Source organism: Tinamus guttatus, unplaced genomic scaffold (genome assembly GCF_059628265.1).
Source record: "Tinamus guttatus ecotype Peru unplaced genomic scaffold, ASM5962826v1 Tinamus_guttatus_pri_ptg000208l, whole genome shotgun sequence".
NCBI lineage: Eukaryota > Metazoa > Chordata > Aves > Tinamiformes > Tinamidae > Tinamus > Tinamus guttatus.
In genome coordinates this window covers 10,295,695-10,323,650 of record NW_028288742.1, presented here as the reverse complement: position 1 = coordinate 10,323,650, position 27,956 = coordinate 10,295,695, and the positions used below count along the sequence as shown (strand labels likewise).

The 27,956-nt window shown below is 43.8% G+C and overlaps 1 protein-coding gene across 1 annotated transcript; it reads left to right on the top strand.

Annotated features, from left to right (window-relative positions):
* The first annotated feature begins 299 nt into the window (after nucleotides 1–299).
* Nucleotides 300–5,215, top strand: SOCS5 (suppressor of cytokine signaling 5). The gene is made up of 2 exons (XM_010212207.2): nucleotides 300–393; nucleotides 2,927–5,215. Exon 2 carries the CDS (start codon nucleotides 2,939–2,941, stop codon nucleotides 4,547–4,549), a length of 1,611 nt encoding a protein of 536 aa, XP_010210509.2. The 5' UTR covers nucleotides 300–393; nucleotides 2,927–2,938; the 3' UTR covers nucleotides 4,550–5,215.
* Nucleotides 5,216–27,956: the final 22,741 nt, after the last annotated feature.

Here is a 27,956-nt window from a genome sequence, read left to right as displayed (position 1 = left end):
CTGATCCAGGTGCTGCAGCTTCACTCCTCTCTCGAGCTTCATTCCCTGCTCCTCCCCCAGATTCTGTCTCCCAAATGTGGTAATGGAGCATTTTAAAAAAAGAAGATTTTTGTTTATATTAATAGGCAGAGCAAGTATAAAATGAGTAGCCTCTTCTATGTACATGTTTAAAATATAATTACAAAAATAAATAAAAATACAATAATTAAAAGCGTTCTGATATCGGTGATAAATTTTAAATATCTAAACGAAAAGGTATTCTAACAGCTTACCGTAATACTCTCTCTTTTTTTTTTAGGAATCATGTTGTCCGCGGCTCAGAAACAGAACCTAGCAGGCTCATGCTGAGGTATATTCTCGAGACAAGATACAGTGACTCATATGCTTTGCTGGGTAAGAGGGGTATCCATATTCTCTTGAGTAAGGCCAAAGAGTAGTTAACCTTTAAATTTAAACTTTTGGAAAGTGCCAGCTGTGTTCTGTTCCAAATCTGTGGAATGGGAGGAGGAAGGGGGTTGGCGTGTATATTGGATTCTTGGGTGAATTAGATGACTTTCAACCTTTATAGCAGTCTAAAGACATTCTAACCTAATTGTCCAGACTAACTGCAGTAGTGTGACCAACTTGAGAATAAATGTTATATTAAATCGTGTGTGATTATGTGGTCAGAAATGCAGTTCTGGTTGGTTATCTCAAAGATATTTGCTGTTTTTAGCCTGATTGTCCAAGGGAACAAAGATGTCCATCTTTATTATCTAGTGTCCCTTCCCTTATGTCCCTCAGCCCCAAAAAGCTAAGCCTCTTTGCTAGTTTACTGCTGAATTTGACAGCATTAGTAGGTGTTGCAAAAATAAACTTGTATATCTTGATGGCCGGGTAGTGGAGAAGAAACAAATGGATATACCTCTTGAAAGAAATCTAGGTGGAACTTGGCCTTGTTGTAGGGGCAGGCTGGTGGCCATCAGGCAGGGGCTGCCTCCTGGTCCGTGGGGATGTGGCGGGAGGCACCACAGGTGCCTGGAGGCACTTCATGGTGCTTGTGATGGGGTGAGGGTGGTTGCAGGGCCCTCACAGATCCGTAGGGGATGGGGTGAGCCCATTCTGCAGCTCAGAGCAGGCTCTCCATATGCCCCCAGCTTGGCCTGGAGTTGCTAAAGAAAAGCCTAAATCAAGAATATTTCTTAATCTGAAGGACATTGCTTGTGTCTCTGCACACTCTCACTTGTGCATCTGCACAGCACTCTGAGGTCTTTTAAATATACCATTTCTCTTTGAAAGTTTTTCTTTGTCTAAAACTTACTTTAAATGTTGTCTCCCCTTTTAATAACTTCTTGCCTGTTGCTCATGCTATTCTTAGCACTGTGTTCTAGGTAACCTGTACCAGCAGTCTCCAGAGAATGTGAGGATTTGACTTCCCCCCTTCTCCTTTTATCCCTCCTTCTCCTTTTATCTACTTGTCTGATCCACACTAAGGTCCCAAGGTTTATTTCATATCGTTAGATATAGATACCCGTCTTGCTGCTTTTGTTGGAGCATCTGAGAAGGGAGGGAGAGGGAAGGATTTAAAAAAATTTCTTTGCTCTTGCTTTCTGCTCTCACAGCAGCTGGTTGGTGGTTCCCCTTCACGATCCCTTTATCAGGATTCTCATGTAAGCTGACTTTTTTTCTCAGTCTCAGTAGATACCCTAATAAAATCATAGGCTTATGGCCATGCTTCTATTTTGAGGGACTTCTGGATGGGGTCTGAGTACTGCCTACCTGTTTATCATCTTCCCGATAATCTCGTGAGACCCAGTGGGCTTGTTCCCTGCGTTAGGTCCCTAGTTGTGTACAGAAGGAGGACTGCAGCAACAGAGGAATGGTTCCTCAAAATAATACGTATCCCTAAAACACAGTTTCCATTAAGGGTTAAATAAGGTGATATGTCTTAATTCTTTATCAATTTAGCACTTTTCTCAGAACATAATTAGATCTAATTTAGCTTGGCACAGCCTGACTTTTTCTTAGTACGGAATTAGCCCGTTTCTGTGTGTCCTAGGGCAGTCCTGTGTTTTGGCAGCCCTGTTCAAATTACCAAACTTGGTTTCTAAAGGAGCAGGCACAAAACACAGTGCTAATATTTTTATCTTTTTACTGTATCTTTGTGAATCACTGTCATCGTGTCTCTGTTGCAGAATTGCTTTCTTTTTAAAAGCTCTGGCTAAATATAACAGCTTCCTGGACTCTTTCACGACTTACTAAGAAGTAACCACCAGGCTTACTTTTTTCTTTTATATCTATGGCTTTTAATGTATGATAAAGCTTTCCTGGTATTTTGCTGTCTTTGGTCTCCTCCTTTTTTTTTTCCCTGCCTTCCCTCCTGTCAAATGCCTCATTTGTAGTACCTTCCCTCCACAGTCAGGTACAGCTTGAAACCTGTTGGCTGGAGCTTTCCCTCTGAGATGCTGCACAGGGAAATTGGCAGTGAGCTTGTTGGGTTTCACTAACTGCTCTCCTGTTTGGAGGTGATCTGAATTGTTCTTTTTCAGGGCTTGTTTTATTGCTGCTCCATGGAAGCTCATCAGGGAGTCATACTGTACATATGGCACCTAAAATGAAGAGCTTGTGATTGTGTGATCCAGAGTGTCCATCAAATTCAGTGCAGTCCTAATGACATTTTTAATGATCCTATAGAGTAATGGGAGAGCCTGTTCTTGAATAAGATGTTTGTAATCTCCCGAACATTTTCTTTCTGCTGGTTTTCCAAGTGTCCAAATGATGTTATGTGATGCATGTTGATGCTACATAACTGCCTAAAAACTAGGGCACTCTTTTCAAATGTAGGTTTGATTAAGGAAACTGTGCCTCATAACTTAATTGATAACTGAGGATGTATTCTTATTTTCAAAGATTGCGTTTTAATATTTTTTTCTCCTCTTGAATTTAGATCATCTAATCCATGGATAAAGTGGGAAAGATGTGGAACAATTTCAAATACAGATGCCAGAACCTCTTCAGTCATGAAGGTGGAAGCCAGAATGAAAATGTACTTGTGAACTCCAGCAGTTGTTCGTCAGTTAAAGAGAAAGCTGTCCAGATAACTGATGTGGCTCAGCAGCAGCCCAGCAGCCCTCTGAGAGAAAACATTGCTTTGCAGTTAGGCTTGAGCCCTTCAAAGAATTCGGCAAGGCGAAACCCAAACTGTGTCACTGAAATTCCTCAGATAGTCGAAATAAGCATTGAGAAAGAGAACGACTCGTGTGTCACCACAGGAGCTAGACTTGCTCGAAGGGACTCGTACTCTCGGCATGCTCCTTGGGGTGGGAAGAAGAAACATTCCTGCTCTACCAAAACCCAGAGCTCCTTGGATACCGAGAAGAGGTTTGGCAGAACACGAAGCAGTTTGCAGAGGAGGGAGAGAAGGTATGGGGTGAGTTCCGTCCATGATATGGATACGGTATCAAACAGGACAGTAGGGAGCCGTTCTCTGCGGCAGCGTCTACAAGATACTGTTGGTCTATGTTTTCCCATGAGAACTTACAGCAAACAATCTAAACCTCTATTTTCTAACAAAAGAAAAATCCATCTCTCTGAACTAATGCTTGAGAAATGCCCTTTTCCTGCAGGCTCAGATCTGGCTCAGAAGTGGCATCTCATTAAGCAACACACAGCTCCCGTGAGTCCACATTCAACCTTCTTTGATACGTTTGATCCTTCCTTGGTCTCTACAGAGGATGAGGAGGACAGGCTCAGAGAGAGACGTAGACTCAGTATCGAAGAAGGGGTTGACCCCCCTCCCAATGCCCAAATACACACTTTTGAAGCTACAGCACAGGTTAATCCATTATATAAACTAGGACCAAAGTTAGCCCCCGGTATGACTGAGCTGACGGGGGACAAAAACGTGCCACCGCCAGGAACTTGCGACTCGGAAGAGGACACGACGACGCTCTGCCTGCAGTCGCGCAGGCAGAAGCAGCGCCAGGCGTCGGGGGAGAGCCACGGCCACGTCAGCAGGCAGGGCGCGTGGAAGGTGCACACTCAGATCGATTACATCCACTGCCTCGTGCCAGACCTGCTCCAGATCACGGGGAACCCCTGCTACTGGGGCGTCATGGACCGCTACGAGGCGGAAGCGCTTCTGGAGGGCAAGCCCGAGGGCACCTTCCTGCTCAGGGACTCGGCGCAGGAGGACTACCTCTTCTCGGTGAGCTTCCGCCGCTACAACCGCTCCCTGCACGCGCGCATCGAGCAGTGGAACCACAACTTCAGCTTCGACGCCCACGACCCCTGCGTGTTCCACTCCTCCACGGTCACGGGCCTCCTGGAGCACTACAAGGACCCCAGCTCTTGCATGTTCTTTGAACCGTTACTCACTGTGTCCCTGAACAGGACCTTCCCTTTCAGCCTGCAGTATATCTGCCGGGCGGTGATCTGCAGGTGCACTACGTACGACGGCATCGATGACCTTCCTCTACCTTCAATGTTGCAAGACTTTCTAAAGGAGTATCACTATAAGCAAAAAGTCAGGGTGCGATGGTTGGAGCGGGAACCCATTAAAACCAAGTAAAAGGAACCCAGAGTCCCCAATAAGCTCACAGAAACGCTCTTTTTTGTGTGCGTGTGTGTGTGTTACAGTTTAACTGCAGCGAGTGCACCGACGACGTCTAGCTTTTTTGCTATATCCTATTTAAGCTCAGTGTTAGTATCCTGTCAGATGCTGCCTGCTGTTAATCAGACTAAATTGTGATGCCTCTTGGAAACAATAAGCAGACACAATTCTGCACGTCTTTCATTTAGGCCTAATTAAAGTATTTTTTGCTAATTTCTAAATATTTTGTTTCCCTTTTATAGCTGTAGTAATTGGATGAAGAAACTATGAGGCATTTTCCATGGGGCATTCATGCTAGGCTAATAAAGATGTTATTAGAGGAGCATTTTTGCTAATATTTGAAGTATTTTTTTAAAGAATTTTCTCACTACCTTTCTGCTACTCAAAGTACTAATTTAGCTCATAAATATAAATTTCCAGAGAACAGGGAAAAAGAGTATTTTCTGCAAAATGGAGAGCAGTTTGTTAGAAGCAGGGGTGTCCTGCCATCCAGTAAGACTTGATGGGGTTTTAATGCTAATGAATGAATCATGCTTTTTTCAGTGTATAAGGTTTTCTAATCATGAAGACTTGAATATGCCTGCTCAGTACTGTAATTCTGCTTAAAACACTTGGGGATTTAAGTGGCATTGTTAGCAAAAGTAACACTGTCGTGGACAGCTTAATATCTTGTAGTGTGAATTATTAATTTAAACACAGAAGTAGATTATTGCCATGGGGGGGAAAAAAAGTCTTTTTAGCTTTTTCTAAAAGAGAAATCGGTGGCCTGACTACTTATAATTTACAGTCGAAGATAAAGGTGAAGAGAAAGTGTTTAAAGTCATTTAATATTTTTATGGAGAAAGTTACCAGTGGTTGAATTATTATAATCAGGACATTATTATAAACCTGACAGGTGTCTGAAGTAGATGTTAGGTTTCAAAGGTACTGCTACACTTTATTTGTAAATATTTTTGCCATTAGCGCTTTTTAAAATGTTTTTGAAATAATATGCACTGATTATAGTTTCAACAAGTGACTTAGAACCAACATTCTAAGTTCTATTTATTTAATCAAAGATGGAACTTAGCACAGTTCTGTCCAGACACATTTGCACTAAAATTTTGTTGGAATGCCCTGTCCCTGTTACTGTTTGTACCAATTTTGAGTGCTCCCTAGTTTCTTTACCAGCTGCTACAGTGTGTAATAACTTCCTTCTCCCTGGGGCGACCTGTGCGAGGTAGGGAACACCTTGGCTGCAAGTACAATAAACGTCACTCTTGTACGCTACACTAACCCTTCTCTTGATGTATTTTTCTGCTTGCTGTGCCTTGTTCTGGCTTTTTGTGCTAATAAAGTACAGTATGTTCAGTGTTATACTTGTATATCTGCTCTGTTTTTATATATTCACCTAACTTGTAGCAGTTAACTGCATTTTTAAGAGGCTTTCCTAGTACTTAGTGCAGTTGGACGTTGGTTGTTCAGCACACCGTATTCCTGGTCCGTGTTACACTGCTTATCGGGAGCATCCCCACGTGCACCACCGAGTAATGCTGCCGTGGCTGCTGCAAAGCAATGGACTTGTCTGCAGGCATAGAACACTTGGAGTTTTTGCAGCGTAAAGGATAAGTATTGGGAAAGTAATGTTTCAAAGCAATCTTGATGCCCTGTAGTGGTTGTTGAAAGTGTTTCAGCGGGTTATATAAATCGTCGTAATATTCTGATACTCCCCCCAGAGTTAGGAATTGTTATTAATTCCTGTAAATTGACAGTACAGCTGCGGCATTTGTTCACTTTTAGACTATTTTTTAATAAGTACATATATACAAATTGGTCAAATGTCCTCTTTTTACCAAAGAATACTGTCAATTTATGTTGGGGTATTTTTTTAGCAGAAACGTTCGAGTGGAGAGGTGCAATCTCTGTTCTAGCAAATGGTTATCCCAAATCACCATAAACCAAAGCATTTGAGAACTGCATCTGAAACCTAAGCAATGTATTTGTTCATGTTGGTAGGGCTATACCTTTAATGTCAACAGTGTCGTCGTTTTTCTTGAGTTCACAGTGCACCTGAAGAGAAGTGATTGAAATAATTTTGTAATGACTGGAACAGCACTACTATGTAGAAGCTTTTACTGAAAGGAGTTCATTTGAAGCACCCAGAAAGCACTTTAAAACGTATGTTAATATGCTCGTGGAAACTCTGTGATCCCTTTATGCGTTCTTTGTAGTCACTTATCATGTGTTAAAGTACTTCAACTGTTAAAATGAAGCGTTGTTCCGAATATGTAAATACTTATCACTAAGTTTCTGTAAGTACGTGTACAAATGTGCAAACGGTCACTTAACTTTTGAACTGTGTGTGTCGTTGGATATGCAACTTCTGGTTTAAAATCTGCTCTAAGCATAGCTGCATACATTAAAAAAGGAAGAAAAATCACCAGCATGGAATTGCACCCAAGTCTACCTTCACTGTGTCCTTATCACTGGTCCCTCAGTTGGATTTCAAGTCCAGATGAGTTTACTGTGTAGCTTGCTCTTAATAGTGGTATTTTACAGCCAACTTGCAGCCAGGCTTTGTCTCAACATAGGGGTCTGGTTTTTGCCTACACCTGTTGCTCTTGCTTGTCATAAACCGGCCGCAGAGATTCTAGCTATAACAATATTAACACGGTCGGGTTACACGGGCTGAGCAGTTTTTACCTCGTGAAGCTTTGGGGGGGAGGAGGGAAACCATCATTTTGGAGAGTTTGCTCTTGCATTTGTGTAAGCGGAGCCTTTGCAGAGAGGGTCCCTTAAAACACACAACCCTTTCACAAGCGCCTCTTTCAGGTGACGTTTTGGAAAAGCTTTGCTTCACTGAGTATGCAGGAGAGTAACTTGCTAATGTGCTTAGCCTAAATATCCTATCAAGCTCTCTTAATTGTAGTAGTGTCGAGTGCTGGCTACTGGAGTTGCAGTGCCAATATTTATGCAGTGCATTCATTTATCTTCAGTTTTAAAGACACTAAGACTTGGGTAAGTTGAGAATGTAGGTATTAAACTGCTTCCTTCTGTTTCAACATTCTGATTCTCTTTAAAAACAAACAAAAAACTTGTAAATGTCCTCTTCAAAAGATGTACGCAAAACTGCTTTGATTTTTTTAACAGTGAGTTTCAATTTAATAAGGTAGGCTAGCATGTTTCAAGCCTGATTAAGGTGCAAATAGCTATCTGTTATGTAATCTCAAGTAATTTTTTGGAAGTGATTCTCTCTTCTGCAAAAATCTATAGAAAGCACTTTCTGTACAGGATTTTTTTATTATTATTATTTTTATACAAGATCTTGCAAAGGTCTTTGACTGTACTTGAAAACAGCAAGATGATAAATTATGTAGGAATTAAGTTCTTTGAACACTGAGCAGAGCTCTGTTGTGGTGTGGCACATAAATAAAAACATCCTAATAGTTTAGGAAGCCAGCAGCAGCTCTAGCATACTTTACCAAGAGATAGAAATTGACAGCTGTAGCTTCCATACTGCGTGTTATCTAACACTGAAAAATTGTGTAAATAGAATAATGTCAGAAATGCATTGAAATATAGTGCTTAGAGTATTTTACTATGCAACTGGATCATCATCTATAAAACTTAAAAAAAAACAAAAAACAAAACATTAAATTCTAATATTTTTAGAAATATTTTTTTCTAGTCATCTTAGAGTTAGGGAGAAATAGTCTTTTTATTAAATATAAGGCATTGTGTAGTTTTCCCCTTTCCTACCTTGTCTTTCTCTTCCTCCCTTTTAAAGGCTTAACTGAAAATGCTCTTAAGGACATTAGACACAAGTGATCTGAATAACTTGCTGTTGTGAGAATGAAACTTCTCCTGAGAAAAATAAGTTACAAAGCCATATTTTGCATTCGTGTATCACAAACTCTGAATATACTAAAGACTTTTGCACTTGCAAAAGCAAGTGATAATTGTTTGGAACCATTACTAACTTAATAGATTGGAATTGAATATGCTTCACCACTTAGTTCCCCAGGCTTCTATTAACTAACATGCTTGCTATATTTACTACTTACTGCCACCATAAATAGCTTTTCTTAAAATATAGTATTTTTTCTTACAGAAAATACCCACTTGCGTTGTCAGTAATAGCACTTCAACGGGGATGATGAAGACTCAATAAGACCTAAAATAAGACTCAAAGAGACTGAGTGTTGATTACTGTAGATGACAGGTGAATCATATGCAAGGGGAAGTTTAAAAAGCAAGAGTTGTTAAATCAGAAGCCTTTGCTCCTTGGACGACCGGAGTTGTAGTGTTGGGTAAGACCAGCCTTTGCTAGAGGTTGTGCTGGCAACACGTCCACTCGTGTCATTCAGTCCATATTAAACTTTGCCTCTGCACTTTGTGGAAGCAAGCAAAGGTTCTGAGCTGTGACCTAGAGCTGCTTTGCCCTGTTCTGCAGGTGCAGGCCACGTTGCTGAGAACTGCTGGCGATGCCCGTGCTTCAGTGTCACATCTGCTGCAGAGCTGTGTGCGAGGCTAAACGTGCAGAGCTCCGAGCATATTTATTGGATGGTAACTCCATAATGTGCCTAAATTCATTGGTATCTAGGAACCATTTTGTATATACTCTTCAAGCTGAATGAATGCTTGCTGTGTAAACTTGCATAAAAATACAGCTGTTATCACATAGAGGTTTCCGAGGGCCAACTCAACATCTCTCTTGCGGGCTGAAGCTCTTGGTGCTTGCCTTCTTCCCCAGTCTTCAGCAGAAATAACCCATGGTTGTATGGCAATGATGTAACTCTTGCTACAAATGTACTTATCAAGCACACAGGCTGACAAGTGGAAGCAGATCTTGACTTCCTTGTCTGAAGCAAAGCAACTTCTAGGATGTCTTAGCAGGAGTTACAGCTCGGTGGCAAGTGGGGAAAGAGGAAGGAATATTAAGTTTTGCTCTTTGGTGAGAAGTTGTTAACTGAGTCTTGTGCGAGTTTCCTGTGTGATAAGGGAGATTTAAGTTTTAGGATCCTGAGAATTTGAACAGCTTTTTGAAAAGTGCAGAAGCATTTGGCTGCTTTGTCACTTCTTTCCTGCCTGTAGTTTTGCAGAAGCATGAAGGGATGTATTAAAATCTGTTCTATGTAGTTACTGACAACACAAGCATTGCTTTGTAAGACCTTTATAGATAGTAAATTCTTACGTGATTATATTTAAACTGTTTTGGGAGAATGGGTAATGATGCTGTGGGCACAAATTAATCCAGATTGCACTATAAACTTTCTTACCAGAAGCCTTCATTCTTGCAAAACGATTTGGTCACTGCTCAGAGAGGAGCGTGGGGGGGAAAGAATCCCTTGGTGGTGCAGGCCTTGGCACGTGGCCACAGAAGAGGTGCCGAGCCGCTCTCTGGACGTTTTCCCGACATTCCTTCGGAGCAGCCCTTGGCATCGGAGCAGCCCTTGGCAGCCCCGCGGGGCACTCGAGGAGCTGGAGCGCGCCCGGGGCCAGCGCCTCTGCCTCGGTCCAGGCCTCGCGGCCTGGTGGCTCTTAACCCGCTGCAGCAGCTCGAGTGTTTCTCCTCCCCTGCCTAATTTGTCTTCGTTAACTGATTGCCAAGCTGGCTTGCAACTTAATAGAGTAAGGAACAAAAAATGTGATTTATAGCTACCCAACCAGTGTATTGAGTAATAGATGGCCTCTGTCTTAATAAATGGGGTGTAACTGACCATATTGCTTTCTTTTTATGTTTGTTTGGGAGCAAGAGGTTGCGTAAGGAGTTCATTTTGAAGCCAAACTGTAAATATATATTGTTACAGATACTTAGTTATTGTACATGTAAAAGGGCTAGTTTTCATCAGTTACTTATCAGTAGCTCATGTTTATCCCAGACCATTCTTTTCTTCCATTTGAAATACATCAGCAAAGCTCCCAAGATACCTAAGGATCAGTAATAATTCTCATTAGAAGTTTTATCTCCTTTTGAATTCCAGCAAGTTCTTAATTCAGTGGCTTTTCAGTGGGATCATAAGTTTGTCCCACTGGCTTGTGGGCTGAGTGCATATGATTTTGTTATGTGACGTGTGTGGTCTAGAGCATGATGCCAGTTAGCACAAATGAGGAATACACATAGCTGTTTTCCTTTAAACAGGGCTGCTCTCCTTATCCCTGCTGGGAGCTGCTCCTAAAACAAGTCAGTGCCAAGTCTATAGACTATAAAAACTAACCAAAATTCTGTTAGTGAACACTTGTAACTGGGCACAGCAAAGACAATACAACATTCCCTCAAAATATTGAGGTTTTTCTGTTGAACTGTTTCAGTTCACTTAATTTACTAATTATATTTTTTTCTACAGTTTCACTCCTGAAAATGAATTTAGGCTACCTTATACAAGTTTGGAGCCTTTTGCCAGCTGTCATCACTATTGAACTACTAAATGAAAAAAAATGCTGAAAACTAAATGATAGTTTCAGCTACTTATGAGATTACCCGTGTGCTTTTAGCTTCATTGAAACGTGCAAGAGGTTAATTGTCTAGAACTCTGGTAAAACAAATTAATAATAGATATAAGCTATGAAAATTAAATTCTTACAAGTTGTGTTTTTGAAATATGAAACTATAATTTTGTTCAACTTACTATGGACTTCAATCACAGTACTAATGATATATTCAGTGTTTAGGTAAGTAAGGTGCAAGCGTTGCACTGAAGACAAATATCTCAAAACGGTTTCAAAGCACCCAGTGATCTGAAGGAAAATTTCTAGAATCAGCCTCTTGTGAGAGAGATTTGAAGGAAAAAAATCCATCCAGGAAAGCCTTGGCTGTGCAGGATGACAAAACGCCTTGCTGCAGAGAATAAATACAGGAGAGCGCCTCGGGTGAGCGTGGCAGCCTGCAATGGCATGAGCTGTGTAGAGAAGATGTTGTACCTATATTGGATGATTTCTAAGTTTCTAATTGTCCACAGGAACATTCGCTGGGTCACCCAAGTCAAATACTGAGAGGCAACATGGGGGTTTCCTGCAAAGCAGGAACTGAAGCAATGTTGGTGGCACCGGATCCAGAATACCTGGACAAATGAATTCATGGGAAGGGTTCCTGGTGCCATTTCGCCTCTGAAGCAGCTGGTGGGGTGAGAAGCGCTGAAGTGGCTCCACATCTGAGCTCCTCAAAAGTTACCGGGATAATTCCGGTGTGAGAGGAATAGCACTGACAGGTCCTGTTTGAGAAAGGGTTCTCACATAGCTATTGGAGAATTTGGTTGCCATCTAGGGAGTAGGAAGTCTTGAGAAATACCCTTCTGTCCTACCAGATGTGCCATGATGTTGAGCAAGTCAGGTGGTAAAACTTCAGTAGGGTTCATCTGAAAACTTACCAAGATGATTAGTAAATGCTGTTAATAGGCTTTCTAATCTTTGCATTAGTTTTACTTGAATATATAAATTCATCTTAGCTTTAAGAGAGGGTACAGATTTTGGTTCAAGGTCATAGAAAAAAAGGTTGCTTAGAACCACAGTTGCTGGATGAGGATGAGTTGCACATGCTGCCACTTAGCATTTCAGGTTTTTCATTAGTAAAATAAGAATGATGCTCTTTGACTCCCTTGAGGCATATTTTGACATTTACTGGTAAGTGGTATAGTAGAAGAACTAGTCTGTATTATTTGGAAATGTCTGAACACATCCAGCTGCTCTTGCTCAGGGAGCGCGGAGATGTAGAGTGCTGAGTGCCTCATGCCCTTCGTTTCCTAACCCAGCCTCTTTATCAAGATGCAGTTTGGGTTCTTACCGCTCTAAGCGGTGTTCTCTGTGCAAGCTCTGTGTGGAGGTGTTGTTTGCCTCTGTCATTTTGTTTTCTGCATCCAATCTGATAAAGCAGCTAACCTGCAAGCAGCGTGCAAGGAGAATCTCTTGGCACGAGCCACTGAATTGCTGAGATTGTTATCATTCTGTACTACTGAAACACGCAGTTTTTATTTATACGCCATTTGTCTTCAGTTTCATTGTATGTCAAGAAGAAAAAAGCCAGACTTCTTCAAGTGATTGCTCATATAACCATTCATGTTACGGGTATGCATATGCCTGATACTTGAGCCAAATACTTCTATGCCTTAGTAATATTCATAAAGGTGCTCCCCTCCCTGTTCCTCTGCATGGCATATGCACTGTTGGAGTGTTATCTTCACCCTTTGTTCTTTTAACTGTCCAGATGAGTTGAGTCTTTTTAATCAAATGTACGTTTTATTGTCTTTAAACTGTCCTAATATGTCAGAGCTGTGTCTGACCATCAGATGAATATTGCTAGTGTTTATTTTCCTGAGAAAAAGGCACCTAGGAAGTGTTCTGCAAACAGGAGGTTTTAAGCCACAAGGTTGTAAGATCATTTTAGTTATTTTTCTCTAAGATCTTCCTTTTGTCTTGATTCCAAACTGAAAAGCTCTATTAATACTTATTCCAAGTCACCTCTTCTAGATTCTTTTGCATGGAGGAGAAAGAAAGAAAAGAAGGTACTCCTAAATCATTCCAGCATAAATTGGGAATGAACCCTTTCCAAGATGGGTATCACTTTAAGACCGCCTAAATTTATCAGATGTCTGGTATCCCTCACAGGAATTTAAAGCTGGCAAGCACTCTGCAGCTATAGTTGCCCAGAAAGGTTGAGTTGAAACACTACTTGGCTGCTTGTGGTAGATGCCTTGGAAGCCAATTCCAGGAGCTCGTTGCCTATCTCACTGCATGCTTTGGTGCCCTCCAGAGCTTGCCCAGAGGTCTTCACTAGTGTCAGGCAATTCGGACCCCTTATTGACGGTCCCATTTCAAATTTGCGCGCCACTCCAATGCCACACAATGTCATGTAAAGAAACAGAATAAAATTGTTGGAGACTTTGAATGTGGCTGGGCATTCCTTTGCTCCTTGGGGAGTCCCCTAGCACAGGTGGACGCAGAAGGGCAGACACAAGAACTGATCCCCACCTCAGTTCAGGCACAGAATGCACCTGGTGTCCAATCCTCCTTTTTCTCTGCAGTCATGGAGCTTCTAAGACCTTCTGCAGGCGAGGTTTGCAAGCTCCCAGGAGAAAATCTGGCTTGGCTCTTCCCTAGGTGAGCTTGTGGAGCAGCTCCTTTGGTCCCAGCACGGCTGCTCTCGCAGTGAGTTTTCCTCTGTGATGTGTCCCTGCTAGTTGCAAGGTTCTGCACAACTGCCTTGTTTAATGATAAATCAACAGTGCTCTCCTCAGACTACCATTTCTTAGTAACTTCTCTACACCCGTTTATTGGCCCTCCTTGAGCAGATAGCTGTCTTCAGCTTTGTCTAAGCAGAGTTTCTGGGCTGTTACTGTCCTCTTAAGGTCACTTCAAAGGGCTGCTTCTGGGTTCTCAAGAGAGTGTCTGGCTCTCAGCATGTCCATTGCAACCCAATAGCTTATAATCCAAGAGCAGTGGGTTTTGTGTGTGTGTGTGTGTGTGTGAATAGTAATGCAATTAGTTAATCCATAACACCGGTCAGTAGGCATTGGTGTTTTAGACATCATGATATAGATTTTAAATCATCTTCTCCACGCGAAGCTTGATTCATTGCACTATGTCCGGGTGGTGTATGGTTCTCGGCATTAGATCATGCCTTTTTCTCTCCATTGGGAAATACTCTAATTAACAGCAAGAATGAATGCCACAGTGTACAACGCCAAGTAATCAGATTCTCCACTTGAAGTTTAGTCATCTCCTTTCCCTGGGGTAGTGTTCCTCCCTTTTAATTCTGGCGCACTGTCTAGTGTCTGAGCTTGGCTTTGATAAAAGCTTGTCTACAGCCATATCTGCTACTCACACCCAATGAACTCTTTTTTTCTACTTTGCCTGCAGTTGTTAGAAATCTCAAAGGTTTAGAAAGATTTTTCTTTCATTCATTTTTCTTTTCTCCCTCCCTATATTAATTTACAATCTATTTCTTTACAGGCTATTGAAATTTGTTTAGATATCTGTGAAGATCAGGCCTTTGAACCCATATATTTACATGCTGTTTTATTTTCTAATGAAAGCCACTCAATAAAACGGGAACCCTTGCAGCTGACCTTCTCTGTACTGTGTGTGTCTTCACAAAGTTACCCTTTGCATTTCTGTCTGAAATTAGGTGAGTTTTGTTCCTTCTAATTGCTTCAATTTCTTCCTAAAGCTGCAGAATCTTCCTACTGTATCTTGCATATTGAGGAACCTTTTGTTTTCTGTTCGAACAGCATGAAACTGTTGGGAAGGACCTTTCACAACAGAAGTCTGGGCCTTCCAGGACTCAACTATTTTCTCTGAACTAGCTCTGAAGAGCTAGTTGTAACACCCCTTATTATGAAAATGAGAAGACGTAAACATCAAAGGTGGTTAAGACACCGCTCACCAAAGCTTGGACAACTCGGATGTGACTAAGCGAGTAAAGCAGTTACCTGGAACTGCAGTTTCATCCTTACAAAGAGATGCCATTGTCAAGGTTTCCAGGTATAGTGGGATTTCAGAGGAGATAACTCTGCTCACCATGTTCATAAGGTTGCAAAATACTTAACTGCATCTTTTGTTCAGGTTCAGTTGAGGTAGTGGTGTTATCTCCCATGTGAATGGCCAGTGCAAACAGACATTGCTCCCAGGAATATGACCCTTCTGTGACTTGTTCTGAGTCATCAGACTGACTTTAGTGCGGGTTCAGTGAGCGCACTGCATCTGTTGCAGATGCAGGCCAAGCAAAGTGCATGCCCCTGTGTGTACAGGAAATGCTTGCAAGAGCACTCTGTTCCTTTCCAATACGGATGTAGGGAATATTCTCCTTTTTTTTTTTTCAGTTTGTTTGTTTGTTTGTTTTCAAGCTTACTGAAGTTATACTTGAGAGGATGCTCTTCCATGGAATTTTTTATTTTTACTCATTTCCTTATTCATGCAAAGAAATTGAAGTGCCTTTGCTTAAGCTTTTCAAATGCATCAGTAAATTTGAAAAAGGAGTTGAAACTCTTAAGTGCCTTCATGTACAGAATGGCCTTCAAAAGCTATGCCTTCATTCTAGGTCTTGCTTAAGCTAATTCACTTGTGCACGTGTTTCTCTAGTCTTTTCCCTCCCACAACTTACTGGGCAATTATTGTCGGTTAATATATGGATCCCTCAAATTTGGAGAAGCCGCAAGGTGTGTAAGATATGTTCATGATGGGTTAAAAGGTATTAGAACTCGTGGGAGAAAACTGATATAACTGGAATTTCCTGAGGATTCTAGGGAATTATGGAAGTGCCAATTAGGTCTGGAATGGCATGTTGCCTGCAGTTTCTTTTAGATTTATTTGAAGCTGTAGATTTTAATTATTTGTGTGTAGTGTAACTTACCTGCTGCTTTTTATAGTGATTAAATGCTGTTGTTTGAGGTAAAAAGCTACTGTGAATTTACCAGGCGACTTGAGGAAAAGTTTTGAGGGGATGTTCTGGTTTATTTGGAGCAGTTACAGGCTCAGAAGCAAAGGGTCTGCAGTGCTTGAAGCTGGAAAGTGTTCATTGCTTGGGTTTCCCCCCATAATTCTAGTTCCCTAATCATCCAGCCTGTAAAATTTTTGCAATTTTTGACCAATGTGATGGGCTTTTGTTTGCACAGAAGCAAAGCGTGCTCAGCTGGTTCCTCAAAATACCCCGCAGAAGATGAGTGCTGCCCTGGGCCCTCTCTGTGAGGCTGTACGGTCCTTAAGGGACAGAGTTGTGCTTTGTGCTCTGTTAGAGATGCGTCACTCGTCCAAATAAGATTTTTTTGTTTAGCATTTGCTGGAGAAAAGTGTGAGTCTCCATTATTCTCTGCTTGCCCCATCTGCCTCGGAAGAGCCAACGAGCCGGTGGTGCCCGCATGCCCACTATGTTGCCTGTGTTCATTGTGTGTCCTGCTGTCACGTTCCCGATGATGCCATCCTCTGTGTCTTCAGCAAACCAGGGCCGATTGCCCTCCAGCGCTCCCTCCTGCCCGAGGGTCTTCCCTGGGTTTCCATACGCCAACAAATGCTTGTAGAGTGACACGCATGGTCCTCCTGGAGCACGTTTGCCCAAAGTAGCCATATTTGGCCACAGCAAAGGTCTCGTGCTCAACTAATTTGCTATTGAGATGGTCAAAGGTTTAGTCTGACAGCTTCCAATCAATGAAATTAAATCAGCTGTGGGGGCCGCTAGGTAATTTGTTAATGGTAGATAATGTTCTCCCTATGCACATGCACCTGAGAGTCTTGATTATGATCCCAGCTATCACTTGTGCAATAGAAAGGCTTTTGAGCATCGCAAGGAAGATTAAAACAGGTCATGGGAGCATTAATCATTGCAACTCATCTACATATGTTATCACTTGAACAAGGTCCTACATGTCTCTGCGCTTTATGCATATAATTTTGACTAAAAATGTAGACATATTTAAGAATAAAGCTTTTTTCTTTTTTTTTCTTTTTTTCTTTTTTTTTGAAGCTGGAATGCAGACAAACAGTGCAAGTAATTTGTTTTACTTCATTGTATGATCTGTTGAAATGTAAACTGACTAGGCCCTCTGTTCTGGTGATGCTTGCTGGGATTTTTTTTTCTTTTTAGATGTATTTAGTTAAGATTTATGAAGAATTTGCCTAGATGATTTTGAATGGATCTGCAAGAGAAATTCTCCAGGAATGGTATGGGTTTTCTTTAATTATAAATTAGTAGCTGTGACATCAGGAGTTTGCTCTATAAACTGGGACATACCTGCATTTCCATTCGTAATGAGACTACTCATGTTGGGACAAAATCTCTGATTTGTAAATCCATATCATATGAAAGAGTAATATCCTTTAATGGTAAACACTTGAAAAGTTTAAGCTGAAAGAAGGCACATTAAGATGAATGGCAGTGCTCCAGCATTTTTTACTTAAAATGGCAAAAAAAAAAAAAAAAAAAAAGAATTAGCCAAACAATCTTTCTATTAGCAACACTGGAAATACAGGTCTAAACATGCCATCTTTACATTGAATTTTTGAAGCCTGTTTCTGATGATGAAGGAAGCTTTGATTTCTCCACAGAGCCCTACTACTGTGGTTTTCGGGTTGGGTATTTTTAATTTATATTTTGTTTTATAAAAGCATTCTGCATAATTTGCATGCTTTAAAACCTCCTAAAGATGGGAAGCCCCCAAATTGACCATATAAAGATTACTTTAATCTCCAGGCTTGACTTCTTAAAGGTCAGAGTCTGGTTGGTTGAAGTATTTTATTTTAGAGAGATGTGCCAAAAGATGTGATGCAGAGCAGAGAATATTCTCCTAAACTTAAGTGTGGGAATAAGCAGAGATGTTTTGGTGTTTGTGGTCAGCAACAGCCTGCTTCCAGATCCCTCGCATCTCTGTGCATCCTCTGGTTCCTAATGGTACCAGGCTCCTGGCACGTGCCTAGTTGTTCTCTGCTTAGGGCCTTGGTTGTCTCAAACTGTCCTGGTTGTCACCTCTCCTAAATCCATGGGGGGAATGTCATCTCCTTCTGTCTGAGACCGTAGAGAGGTGAGTTTTCAGGCAAGGACCAGTAAGTGAGACCCATCCTCGTGACCGGGAAGGAAGCAGGGTTGGCAGAAGGTAAGCAGTGAGGAGCTGGTGTTTCTCACTCCTTCAGGCTGATGGTGCTTGATCTCAAAGTCACTGGAAAATGTCTGAATGATGAGGAATCCATTTAATCAGCTGGGTGTGTACGGGGCAACTTTTTCTTTTCTCATAGGTGTGCTTGCTGGAAAGCACTGGGGTGATAATCCCCCAGTGAAGCTTCCGTGCCAGCCCCAGCAGTGGAGTCTCCCAGACTCGTGTCTGGAAGTGAGGCTCTTCGTTCGCTGCTCTTTGCTTTCTCAGACTCCGAAGCCACAATTGCTGTCAAAGGTTTCCTCTGATTCATTTGAGGATTTACTTCTGCTGTTATTTTTCTCAAAGTCTTTCTCTTCACCACTTCTATGGATTGATTTTTGTTCTTTAGAAAGCTGTGATTCTGCCAGTGAGTTTTGTTCTCTCAGTACGTTAGAAAGCAGGAGTAGATGGCTCCAGGTTAGACTCTAATAGGTTAGAGTCTATTTCGTATTCGTGTGTCACTGGTCCAATGCTTATGTTGACAGCTAGGGCTAAAATTGCATCTGTAATGTATGTGTTTTATAGCTCATGGACCTTCTAGCATGGATCAAATTTCTTAACATCAGAAATGAAGTTTGTCTGAAAGCACCATTTCCCTTTGAGCTGAGCACTTACAGCTGTTGCAGGCACTGGTGCGTGCAGGTATCAAAAATACCACATTCTTCTACTGTTTGAACAAGTCGTAGTTGTGGTTTCTCAGATCGCACTTAGAAGCAGCAGTTGTTTGAAGCTGGGTGACTTCAACAGCAGTGACTGGACGTGCAGCCTTACCTGCCTGAGCACTGGGCACCACGCGTCACTGGCCGAAGTTCAATCCCCCCATTAAGAGACCATTATGAATACTGGGCGTCCCACAACGTTGCCGCTCCTTTGGTGGCTGCTTTGATGGCTCTCGTGACGTTTGCTTCCCCGTGTCCATGCTCCCAGGCCGTGGCTGGGGATGGAAGAGTTGGGCATAGGAAGACCGGCAGCTTGGCCGGCACCAGGCATGTGGCGGACACGATGGGTAAATATCCAAGTCCTGCAGGGTCATCTTGGATGCTCTTCAGAGATGTTTGGAATGGGCCCGGAGAGCGACTGTTCCCTTCCCAGCTCTGTCCTGCACGCCCATATCAGAGCGTGGCTGAGCAGAGCTCCATGCTCTTCCTTCATTGCTGCCATACCAGCTTTTTTCATAGCAGATTAATTTACTATAAACACTAAACTAGAAATACAGGGATCTTTATGCCTTGTCAGTTTAAATATCCCAGTAGTTTATTGTTGAGAATCATACCGAACTTTACAACTTCTTTTCCTTCAACCAATCTCAAAGCAGTTCAGTAAACAGTAAAGTGTTGCCTGATGGAACTGTAAAAATGAAGAAACTGAGACACAAATGTGGAATTTGCCTCATTTGCCAAGTGGCCAGAAAGCAAGCTGAGGGAAGGAGGCTATCTAGCTCTGGGTCTCTTGCCAGTTGCTATTAACCTGGCTTAAGTCAATTTAAATAGTTACAATTATTTTAAAGGAGTGTTTAAAATATTTAAAAAATGCCTTTTTATTTCATAGGTTTCCTGCCCACGGCATGTATTTACATATTGCATATAGTTAGGAGAGCTATATAGTTTAGAGAGCTCTGCTCTGCAATCTGAGTCACAGCACCTTCAACTCCATGCCTTAAATAGAGTCGCTGTCTGATGGAGCCCGCTCCCATGCGAGGCCTCAGCCTCCTCGTTGAAGGCTCTGCCTGTTCCTCGAGCTGATGCCGACCTGGTGTCCAAAGTTATTTCCTACAGTGAAATCCCCTGAGCCTCATCCCCAACAGATGTTTGTACCTACCCCATGACCAGGTAGGTCCTCCCTGCTGCTCTTCTCCCGCTGCTGTCATTGCTGTGGCTCTCGGGGAGCCTCTGGGTGGATTTGCACAGCCCAGAGCTGAGGTCTGGCCTCCAAGGCGAAGGCAGCTCTGTCAGCCTAAGTGTCAGGACAAAACGTCAGTGAGATGCCCTCTGAGCGAAGCAGGGATGGACCTGGGAATCTTAAACTGCTGCTCCACCCAGGTGATGCTGGAGGCTGAGCCCTTGCCTCCATCTGAGCAAAAGTTTTGAGGGGGGAGAAAGAGGGCTTTTCCCTAGAGGAATCTGACTACATTTTCCTATGAACACACCCATATGTCCGCTGTGGTTAAAAGAATAGTCCCGAACGTTTTCCCAAGCGTTGCAAAATTTTACAGGTCCTCCAGATTTGACCCAACTGTTGGGACTGTAAAGGAGTCTCTGCCCTGGGCTCCAAGAGATCGTCAGACAGTCCTGCATGGTTGTTAAGTTGGGCTGTGCCTTTTGACAGGAATCCATCTGAACACACTATGGGACAGGATGTGGTTTCTCAGACAAAATAGTCGCATTCTTGCAGGAGACTCTGGGCAGTGGGAATTTTAATTTTAGTTATTGAGCATGGAATCACTTATGTTTATGTGCTTGTGTGACTCTTAAATCAAAAAGCAACGAGAGCTGGGGCGTTCCGTGCAGTCCCTTGTGGGAGCACTGTGATATTCAGGTGATTCTTCAAACGGCTAAGTGAGAAGGTGCATGTGACCCGGAGCAATTAAGTGCTGAGGAGACCTTATATTCTGAATTAGCCTGACCTCATGCTGCTGTCTCTCAAATTGCATATGGAAATCACAGGACTTCTTTAATACCATTAGCACAGGCTCGACTGCATCCCAAATTATTATTTTCTATCAGATTAGCAATCTATATAATGAATGACCTAAAATTCTGTATAGAAAAAACAAGTGTGCTGCCACTGATTAACATTACCAAGTCCTCTTGTCATTAAAACCATGTTGTTAACGTTGCCTGCTCTAAATGAAAAAAAAATATTTTACTGAATTCTTGGTTATGTGGTTTTCCTCCTCAGATTTCTGTGCAAGTGTGTGTTTCACAAGGCATATTGAAGTTGTATCACAGGCGAAACAGGCAAACAACTTTGCCATTGCCTAAATACCTCCTGTAAAATGGCAAGGAGCACTGCTTAACCAAGCTCCATTGCAGGAGCATCTCAGAAGAAGAATTTTGCAGGTTCCCAACCCGGGGCTCAGATCTAAGTGGTGACAGTGGCACTATAGGTGTCTGTTGAGACGTCACCTCAATTTTTGCATTTGTGAGATGGTGAGTGTATAAAGCATCGGAGTCTACTAATGAAAAATACAACACAAGTTCCACATATTGCTGGGCCAACTAACTTGACTAGCCCTTACTAAGGGGGAATGCAGGGGAGGAAAATAAGCTGTCTCACTTCTTGCCTTAATCCCCTGCCTGGCTGTTTAGTGAATCATTAACTAAGCACTTGTGTCCGGCAAAACAAAAATGTTTTTTGGGCTGCTTCCACAGACTGCCCCACTGTGCGGAGCCTCGGCCTCTGCAGGAGACGCTGCTGTTTCTCCCAGCTCAGGCACTGCATTTCCAGTGCTTTGGTGCGCAGACAGGTTGAGGATCTGCTCTTGAATCTTGGGGTGAGAAAATGGGGTGTACTAGGGGGAAAGGAGTGATGAAACGCGCTAACTTTGCCTTTGATTCCTCCTCTGTGCTTGTGAGTATTCGGCAATAGGCATGGGGATCCTTTTCTCAGGGTCTACTACTACTGATCTGGAGCTGTTCTCTGAAATGGTGCCAAAGTGGCGATTCTCTGTACTGGGAAAATGATGCCGAAAACCCCCCAGGAGAGGGCTGTACAGTCTGCGAGAGCTACAGAAAAGATGCCTCCCTGCCAAAGGTGGGCTGGTTTTGTCAGTGGCTGCTTTCTGTATTTTCCCCACCGATCCTGCTGCTTGCGCTGAGACCATGGCATGGGTTTGATGCCTCCAGTCCCGCAGGGTGTTGAGGAAGGAGCAGCAGGGCCCAGACAAAGCTCTGCTGAACTCATCTATTCAGGTCAAGTTTACTCATCGTTGTCCTCTTTCCATTAGCCAAGACCGGAGAATGACTGAAATGCCACAACGTTATGAAAAGTGTGAGTGCTCTCATGGTAAATCTGTGCATCCTCCCAACCCTTCTTGGCCAAAAGTGAAGGGCAGCAGTGCAAGGGCACCTTCTCCTGGGGCATCAGTCCTGTCCAAACCACAGGTAAAATGTGAATACCGATATCTCCCTTTGACATGCAAGAGCCATGTATCTGCCAATCCTCAAGCCGTATTTTCTTGGTAAGGAGAGTTGTCTGGACGCAGTACAGTAACAACTGCCTCAGTTTGAGCAGATGTTCTTGTCTGTACTTTGGTTTTGCAGCAAAGTTGGGGAGATGTCATCAAAACATGGGTATATGAAACCTGTTGCAGAATAAAGCCTATATTTATATTTTTCCCAGAAAGTGTCACTACGTTGCATTTAGAGAGTTTTTTAACTGCATTTAGAGAGTTTTTCCAAGACTGCAGGTTCGAGTGCTTAAAAATTATGAAATGACAGCAGCGAATTGCTCAGTTCCACACTAATCCAGCTGTGTCCATGCGCAAGGTAACTGTCCTGACACTTATCCTCCGCAGCAGTGTTATGGTTACAGCCCGACAGGCTGATGTCCCGGGCAGGGACAGCGTTCCTGCCTGGGTCACAGTGACACGATGCTCCTGTTCTCGTTCCTGGTGATATATATACATATATGCACACACACACACACACACACACACATATATATATATAAAAAGCTCTGCTACCCAAACGAGCTCTGCAGTGCTCTGGCACCCTTCGCCCAGCTGGCATCACTGCAAGGAGAGATGTTATTTCGGGGGTAGAGATGAGCTTCCTGTTGCTAGAATTTCTCGGGGTTTTATTTTACAAAGCAAGCGAACAAGTAAATGAAGGGAGGAAGGAAACCGGTCCTGCTCTCGCGCGCTTGCTCTCGCTCGTGCTGGGTAACGGCCTTTTCCAGGTCTGTGCTGTGCAGCCCTCCGTGTAACTCCCCTTGCAAGGCAGCGAGCGGGGCTGCTGCCCCAGCGCAGGCCTGGCGGTTTTATTAGCAGCAGAGCTGCGGGTATTTCCTTTCGTAAACACCGTGCTCACACAGCACCGTGCTGGGCACCTCCGCCTCGGTGCTGCTCTAAGAATAGCCAAGAAAGATAATCTCAGAAGTTGCTCACCTTGCCCCAGGGAATAGGGAAACTCTCTGGGCTCTCCAGCTTCAGATGCACAAGCAGCTACCAGGCATTACTGCATAGCCAATGCACTGTGAGACACTCATCCTTATATATATGTGCATATATATATATTTATAGATGTATAATTCTCCTTTATGTTCTGCTTTGCCTGCTGTTTTCTTTCCTCTGAGGCTGATGCATTCAGTGTTGCATGGGGCTGAGCTCTATGTGTTCTGCCAATCTGCGGCAGTTATTTCTCCCAACCCATGCAGGCAATGGTCGGACAGCACCTGCCGTGCTGGGCTGAGCCTGTCAACTTTCTGAGCAGGCCCTGGGGTGCATGAGGCCTTGTGCAACGAGCAGCAGCCTCCGCAGCCTCTCCGGTCTGGGGCGATAACAGTAGCTGCAAAAAAAATGTGGAGCAGTCCATGTTGGTGTATTATCCTCCAGAAGACCAAATTAAGCCTTAGGATGACTAAGTGCCATTTTAAAGGCCACAGCATGAATCAGTGATTGAACGCCACAGCCTGGCAGTCCAAGCCCCGCTTCTTGCTGCACAGCAGTGCCTCCTTCCCTATATTGAGATGTATACATGGGGCATACATCGCATATCAAACTAACGTAGTTCAGAAGAAACTGGTATATTAATATTTATACTGTAACAATTCCACTGTCCTCCACGCTCTGTAAATAGCAGCACCACAACAATGTGAATTATTCCTTTTATGCAGAACCCCGTCCAGTGAAATAGCTTGTCAATGCAAAATAAAATTTCTGCACAAAAGTTTGACAGCTACATTCATTGTAGGTGTCAATCAAAGAGTCTTAAAGGCTTTATTATCATTGTACAATGTCTGAGCAATCTGCTAGTCCAATATGCCACAAAGTTATTTTCTCACTACTTTTCTTCATTTAAAAAAATAAATACCCACCAATAACTTTTGTCAAACAATGTGAGAGAACTGCAGGAACAGCAAAGAAATCTTTGTTTTTCTTGGGTGTCTGTGGTCTGAAGACTTTCCAGTCTTAACCTACCACGTTATACTAATGTATCACAGCACTTTAGGGTAGATGAGACGTCACTGGAAATGCAGAACATACGAATTAAATTACTGCAGAAAAAATTGGGGCAGACTGAGGGGGACAGGTTGCATTCTTAGCAGGCATGGTGGTGATGGGTTTACAGTTGGCCTTGAAGGACCTCTTCCAACCATAATGATTCTGTTCTAAAAGAAGCGACCTTAACCATTTCACCCTCTTTTTCTTTGTTCTTTCCAGGTGTCGTACATTCCCCCTCTTTTATTCCAGTGTTCCCAACAGGGTTAGGATCAGCCTCTTAACTGATCATGGGTTATTTTCTGGAATGTGGTTTCTTTGTTGAGGTTTGGTTCTAAATAGCCGGTCCAAAGCCCAGACGCTTTCGGGTTGACTTTTCCAGCACGGTCTCTTCCCTGAACACCTCCCGGACCAGATCCCTCATGGCTAAAGCTGCTGCTGAGGAAGGTGAACGTGCAGCCGTCTCCTCAGCAGGCGAGGGGCTCTGGGCGCTGCAGCGGCACCAGGTTCATCCCTTGTGAGGGCAGAAGCGACGGCTGCGTTTGCCCTCTGCACCTCGGCGCGGGAGGCCGAGCAGCCGCGAGAGGGAGCTTGCACGGCTCCGGGAACGTCCCCAGGGGTGATGCCGCCACGCAAGTTAACTCCTCCGGTGCTGCCTGCTTTGCCCCAGCCCCAGGGTCACGCTGGCAGCACCCGTGACGTGTTTCTGCTCGACAGGAGGGTCAGCGTGTGGTCCACCAGTGTCCCCTTTGTGGGCAAGATATGGTACAGTGCTCTTGTGCCACTGCATGCTAACTGCAAATCTGGTTTATGACAATTTTGTAACTTGAGCAGCTTTACTTTATCCTGGACTGGAGTTTAAATTTTATTTCCTGTTTCAATGTGTTTTGGAGGCTGGTTGTTTCTTTTAAGTTGCCAGCTTTGCTGTTAGTGTGCATTGGTGTGCGCTCGGGCTCTTGGGCACAGGTGACAGGTACTGCGGGAGCAATGAAATCACCGTGCTGATCTCCTCTGGTTACTCCTCTCCCATGGGGCTTCCCTGGCTTCCTGTGGGACAGGGTGCCGCTTCTGTGCTGAAGTGTTTTCTGGGCATCTTCCAGCTATGGAGTTAAACAGGCCACAGGAGAATTGCTGCTCTCATGTCTGAGAGTAGAGCAAGGAGATGTTTGGAGAGGATGCTCTTCTACAGAGGGGATGCATGCAGCAGGACCACTGCTTATGACGATTAATACTTATGCAGAAGAAGTGTGGTGTAGATATGGAAAAATGGAGACTATGGGAACTGTGTTGTTAAATCATGTGCTGAGGGAGCTGTGCCATCGGGCTGTGAGCTCCACGTGAGATTTCTCTGAGGCACGCTGTTTGTTGTCACATTATGAGGATGTGCAGCACAGGCAAAGTTAACAATGACTTTGCAACACACAGACTCTACAAGCAACCCAACTGCTCCAAGGCCACCTTTCTTCCTAGAAAAATCTGCTGCAAGAAGGAAATTATCAGTCCACTCTTGGCTTCTGAACTGGTCGGTCAAACAGGGCCTTTCTGAAAGAGGGTGAGATTACATCTTGCGGATGACAACCCTGCTCAAGGGTCTTGGGACCATGTGTCTTTTCCAAGATGTGATGCTAACACATTTTGGTGGCAGCCAGCTCAAGGGAGCTAAATACACAGACTAATGTTTTTGATGGGTGTTCTCAGGGTGCTGGTAGGTCTTGATGCATTCTCGCCACAGACCACGTTACCCTCTTTTCAAGGCCTTGCTCAGGACCTGTCGTAGTGCTGGAGTAGCACTGGCGCAGCAATGGAATAGAAATACTTCAGTGTATCTGCTTCGTGGCAAGCGGCAGAGCGTCCGTCACCTCTGACGGGGCTGATGGTCATGACAGCAACTGTGTTCTGCTTCTGTTTTGCAAAACTCAAATCAGTTGAGCTAAGTTAAGTGACGCTGGCAGGACATATGTTGTAGGTGGGATGGGCTGTGTTTGTCTTGCTTTCTGCCTCCTCAGTGATGCCTCCCGGAGGAAGGGGAGGGCTGTGTCAAAGCCGTGAGGCTGGAGGGAGGCCGAGCGCTGGCTCCTCAGCTTTGGTGCGTGCAGAAGGTGCCGCCTCTCCCTGGAGCTGCCCCAGCGCGGGGCTGCCTTGCCTGCCTGCCTGACCTCCGCGGGAAAAGATGCAATCCTGTGCAGCCTCCGTGCGGCCTCCATGCGGCCTCGTGCATCTGTGTTCACCCAAATATTTCAGCTGAGAACTTCTAGCAGAAAAGAAGTACCGCTGCTTTTGCCAGCTAGGAGCCATTTCCCGTTGTCGCCCACTTTTCGTTGTCATGTGCAACTGTTGTGTTTTTTTCAATGTTTAATGTGACCTAATTGTGCACTTCCACTGTCTGGGAGAATCAGCTGCTCTGGTGTGAGCTGCACTGAAGCTGGGGCCGTCCCAGAGCCCTTACTGCGTCTGCAGCTGGGTGTAAGACACAAGTTCCTTGATTTTTGCTGTATCAGCCCAGCAAAACACTGTGTGGCTGCGTGTGCTGCCAACTGCTCTGTGCTGTGCCTGGTAATGGGTCAACAATTTTCCAAAGAAATATAATGTCCAGCTTTCTAATTTGCTCTAGGGAAAAAAAAAATCCTGTTTCTAATAATCCTCATTTTTAATTCGCATGTTTGATTTGAAGTACATGGAGGTAATGGGATGACCTAGAGGACAAAAAACAAGGCAAGATGAGGAAGAGTGCAACAAAACTGTAATCTTCCATGCTCATGCTAGAGTAGGAAAAGGAATTTTTTGACACTGATGCCTTGGCACTGGCCCCTTCTAGCATTTCTTTCTTTCTTTCTTTTTTTTTTAAAGTCACTGTTGTGTAACTGCAACCGCCAACTTGCCCCTTGCACAAGGAACGTGTGAGTCTGCAGGCTATTTGGAAGTTCTCTTTAGCTCGCACTTGAAAACAGGCCTTCATAAACCACCTGTGGTTAAGATAACTTTTCAGCTTCGCAGCTTAGCCAACTGTCCTAGAAAGGGTTAAAAAGTTGTCCTAGAAAAGTAACCCTGCAAAAGCTGTTCCTGAAAGTCCCTCTGATCCCGAAGTGTTTCCATGCATCAGGAAATCAGTGCATCACGTTCAATCTCTGGCTGGGCGAAAGAATGCAAATAATCTTATGCAGTCTGTATGTATGCACTTGGCTCTTTGAGAGAGTTAAGCTGCAAATTCCAAACCTTGAAAGTTGAGAAATATCAGAAATGCGCTTCTTGACCCTCCGTGTGTCACTGATGACACATGCTCTTGGTGCACGTCCCATTCCTGCTTCCCACCTCCCTGGGTGCTCCTGGCGCTGCTCGGGATGTTGCTCGGGGGATGGCTCAGGGTTCTCTCATGGGGCAGATGCAGCCAGGGGCCAGTCCCTCACCTGGAAGCCCCGGCACGAGGCAGGGGCAGCGGGAGCACGGCCAGGCCTCGCTGGTGTGGGGGGCCGGACCGCGGCCAGGAGAGCCTGTCCTGCTGCGGCGTTCCTGGGTGCTGCACCTCAAGTCATTAAAGACAAAGTTATCCGTATGAAGTACAAAACACATTGTGGGGGAAGCCATAGCTGCCTCTTAGGTTCAGAAGCCCCTC

What these genes read in the sequence shown, in the direction of transcription:
- SOCS5 (XM_010212207.2), top strand. Translation starts at nt 2,939, where the DNA reads ATGGATAAAGTGGGAAAGATGTGGAACAATTTCAAATACAGATGCCAG.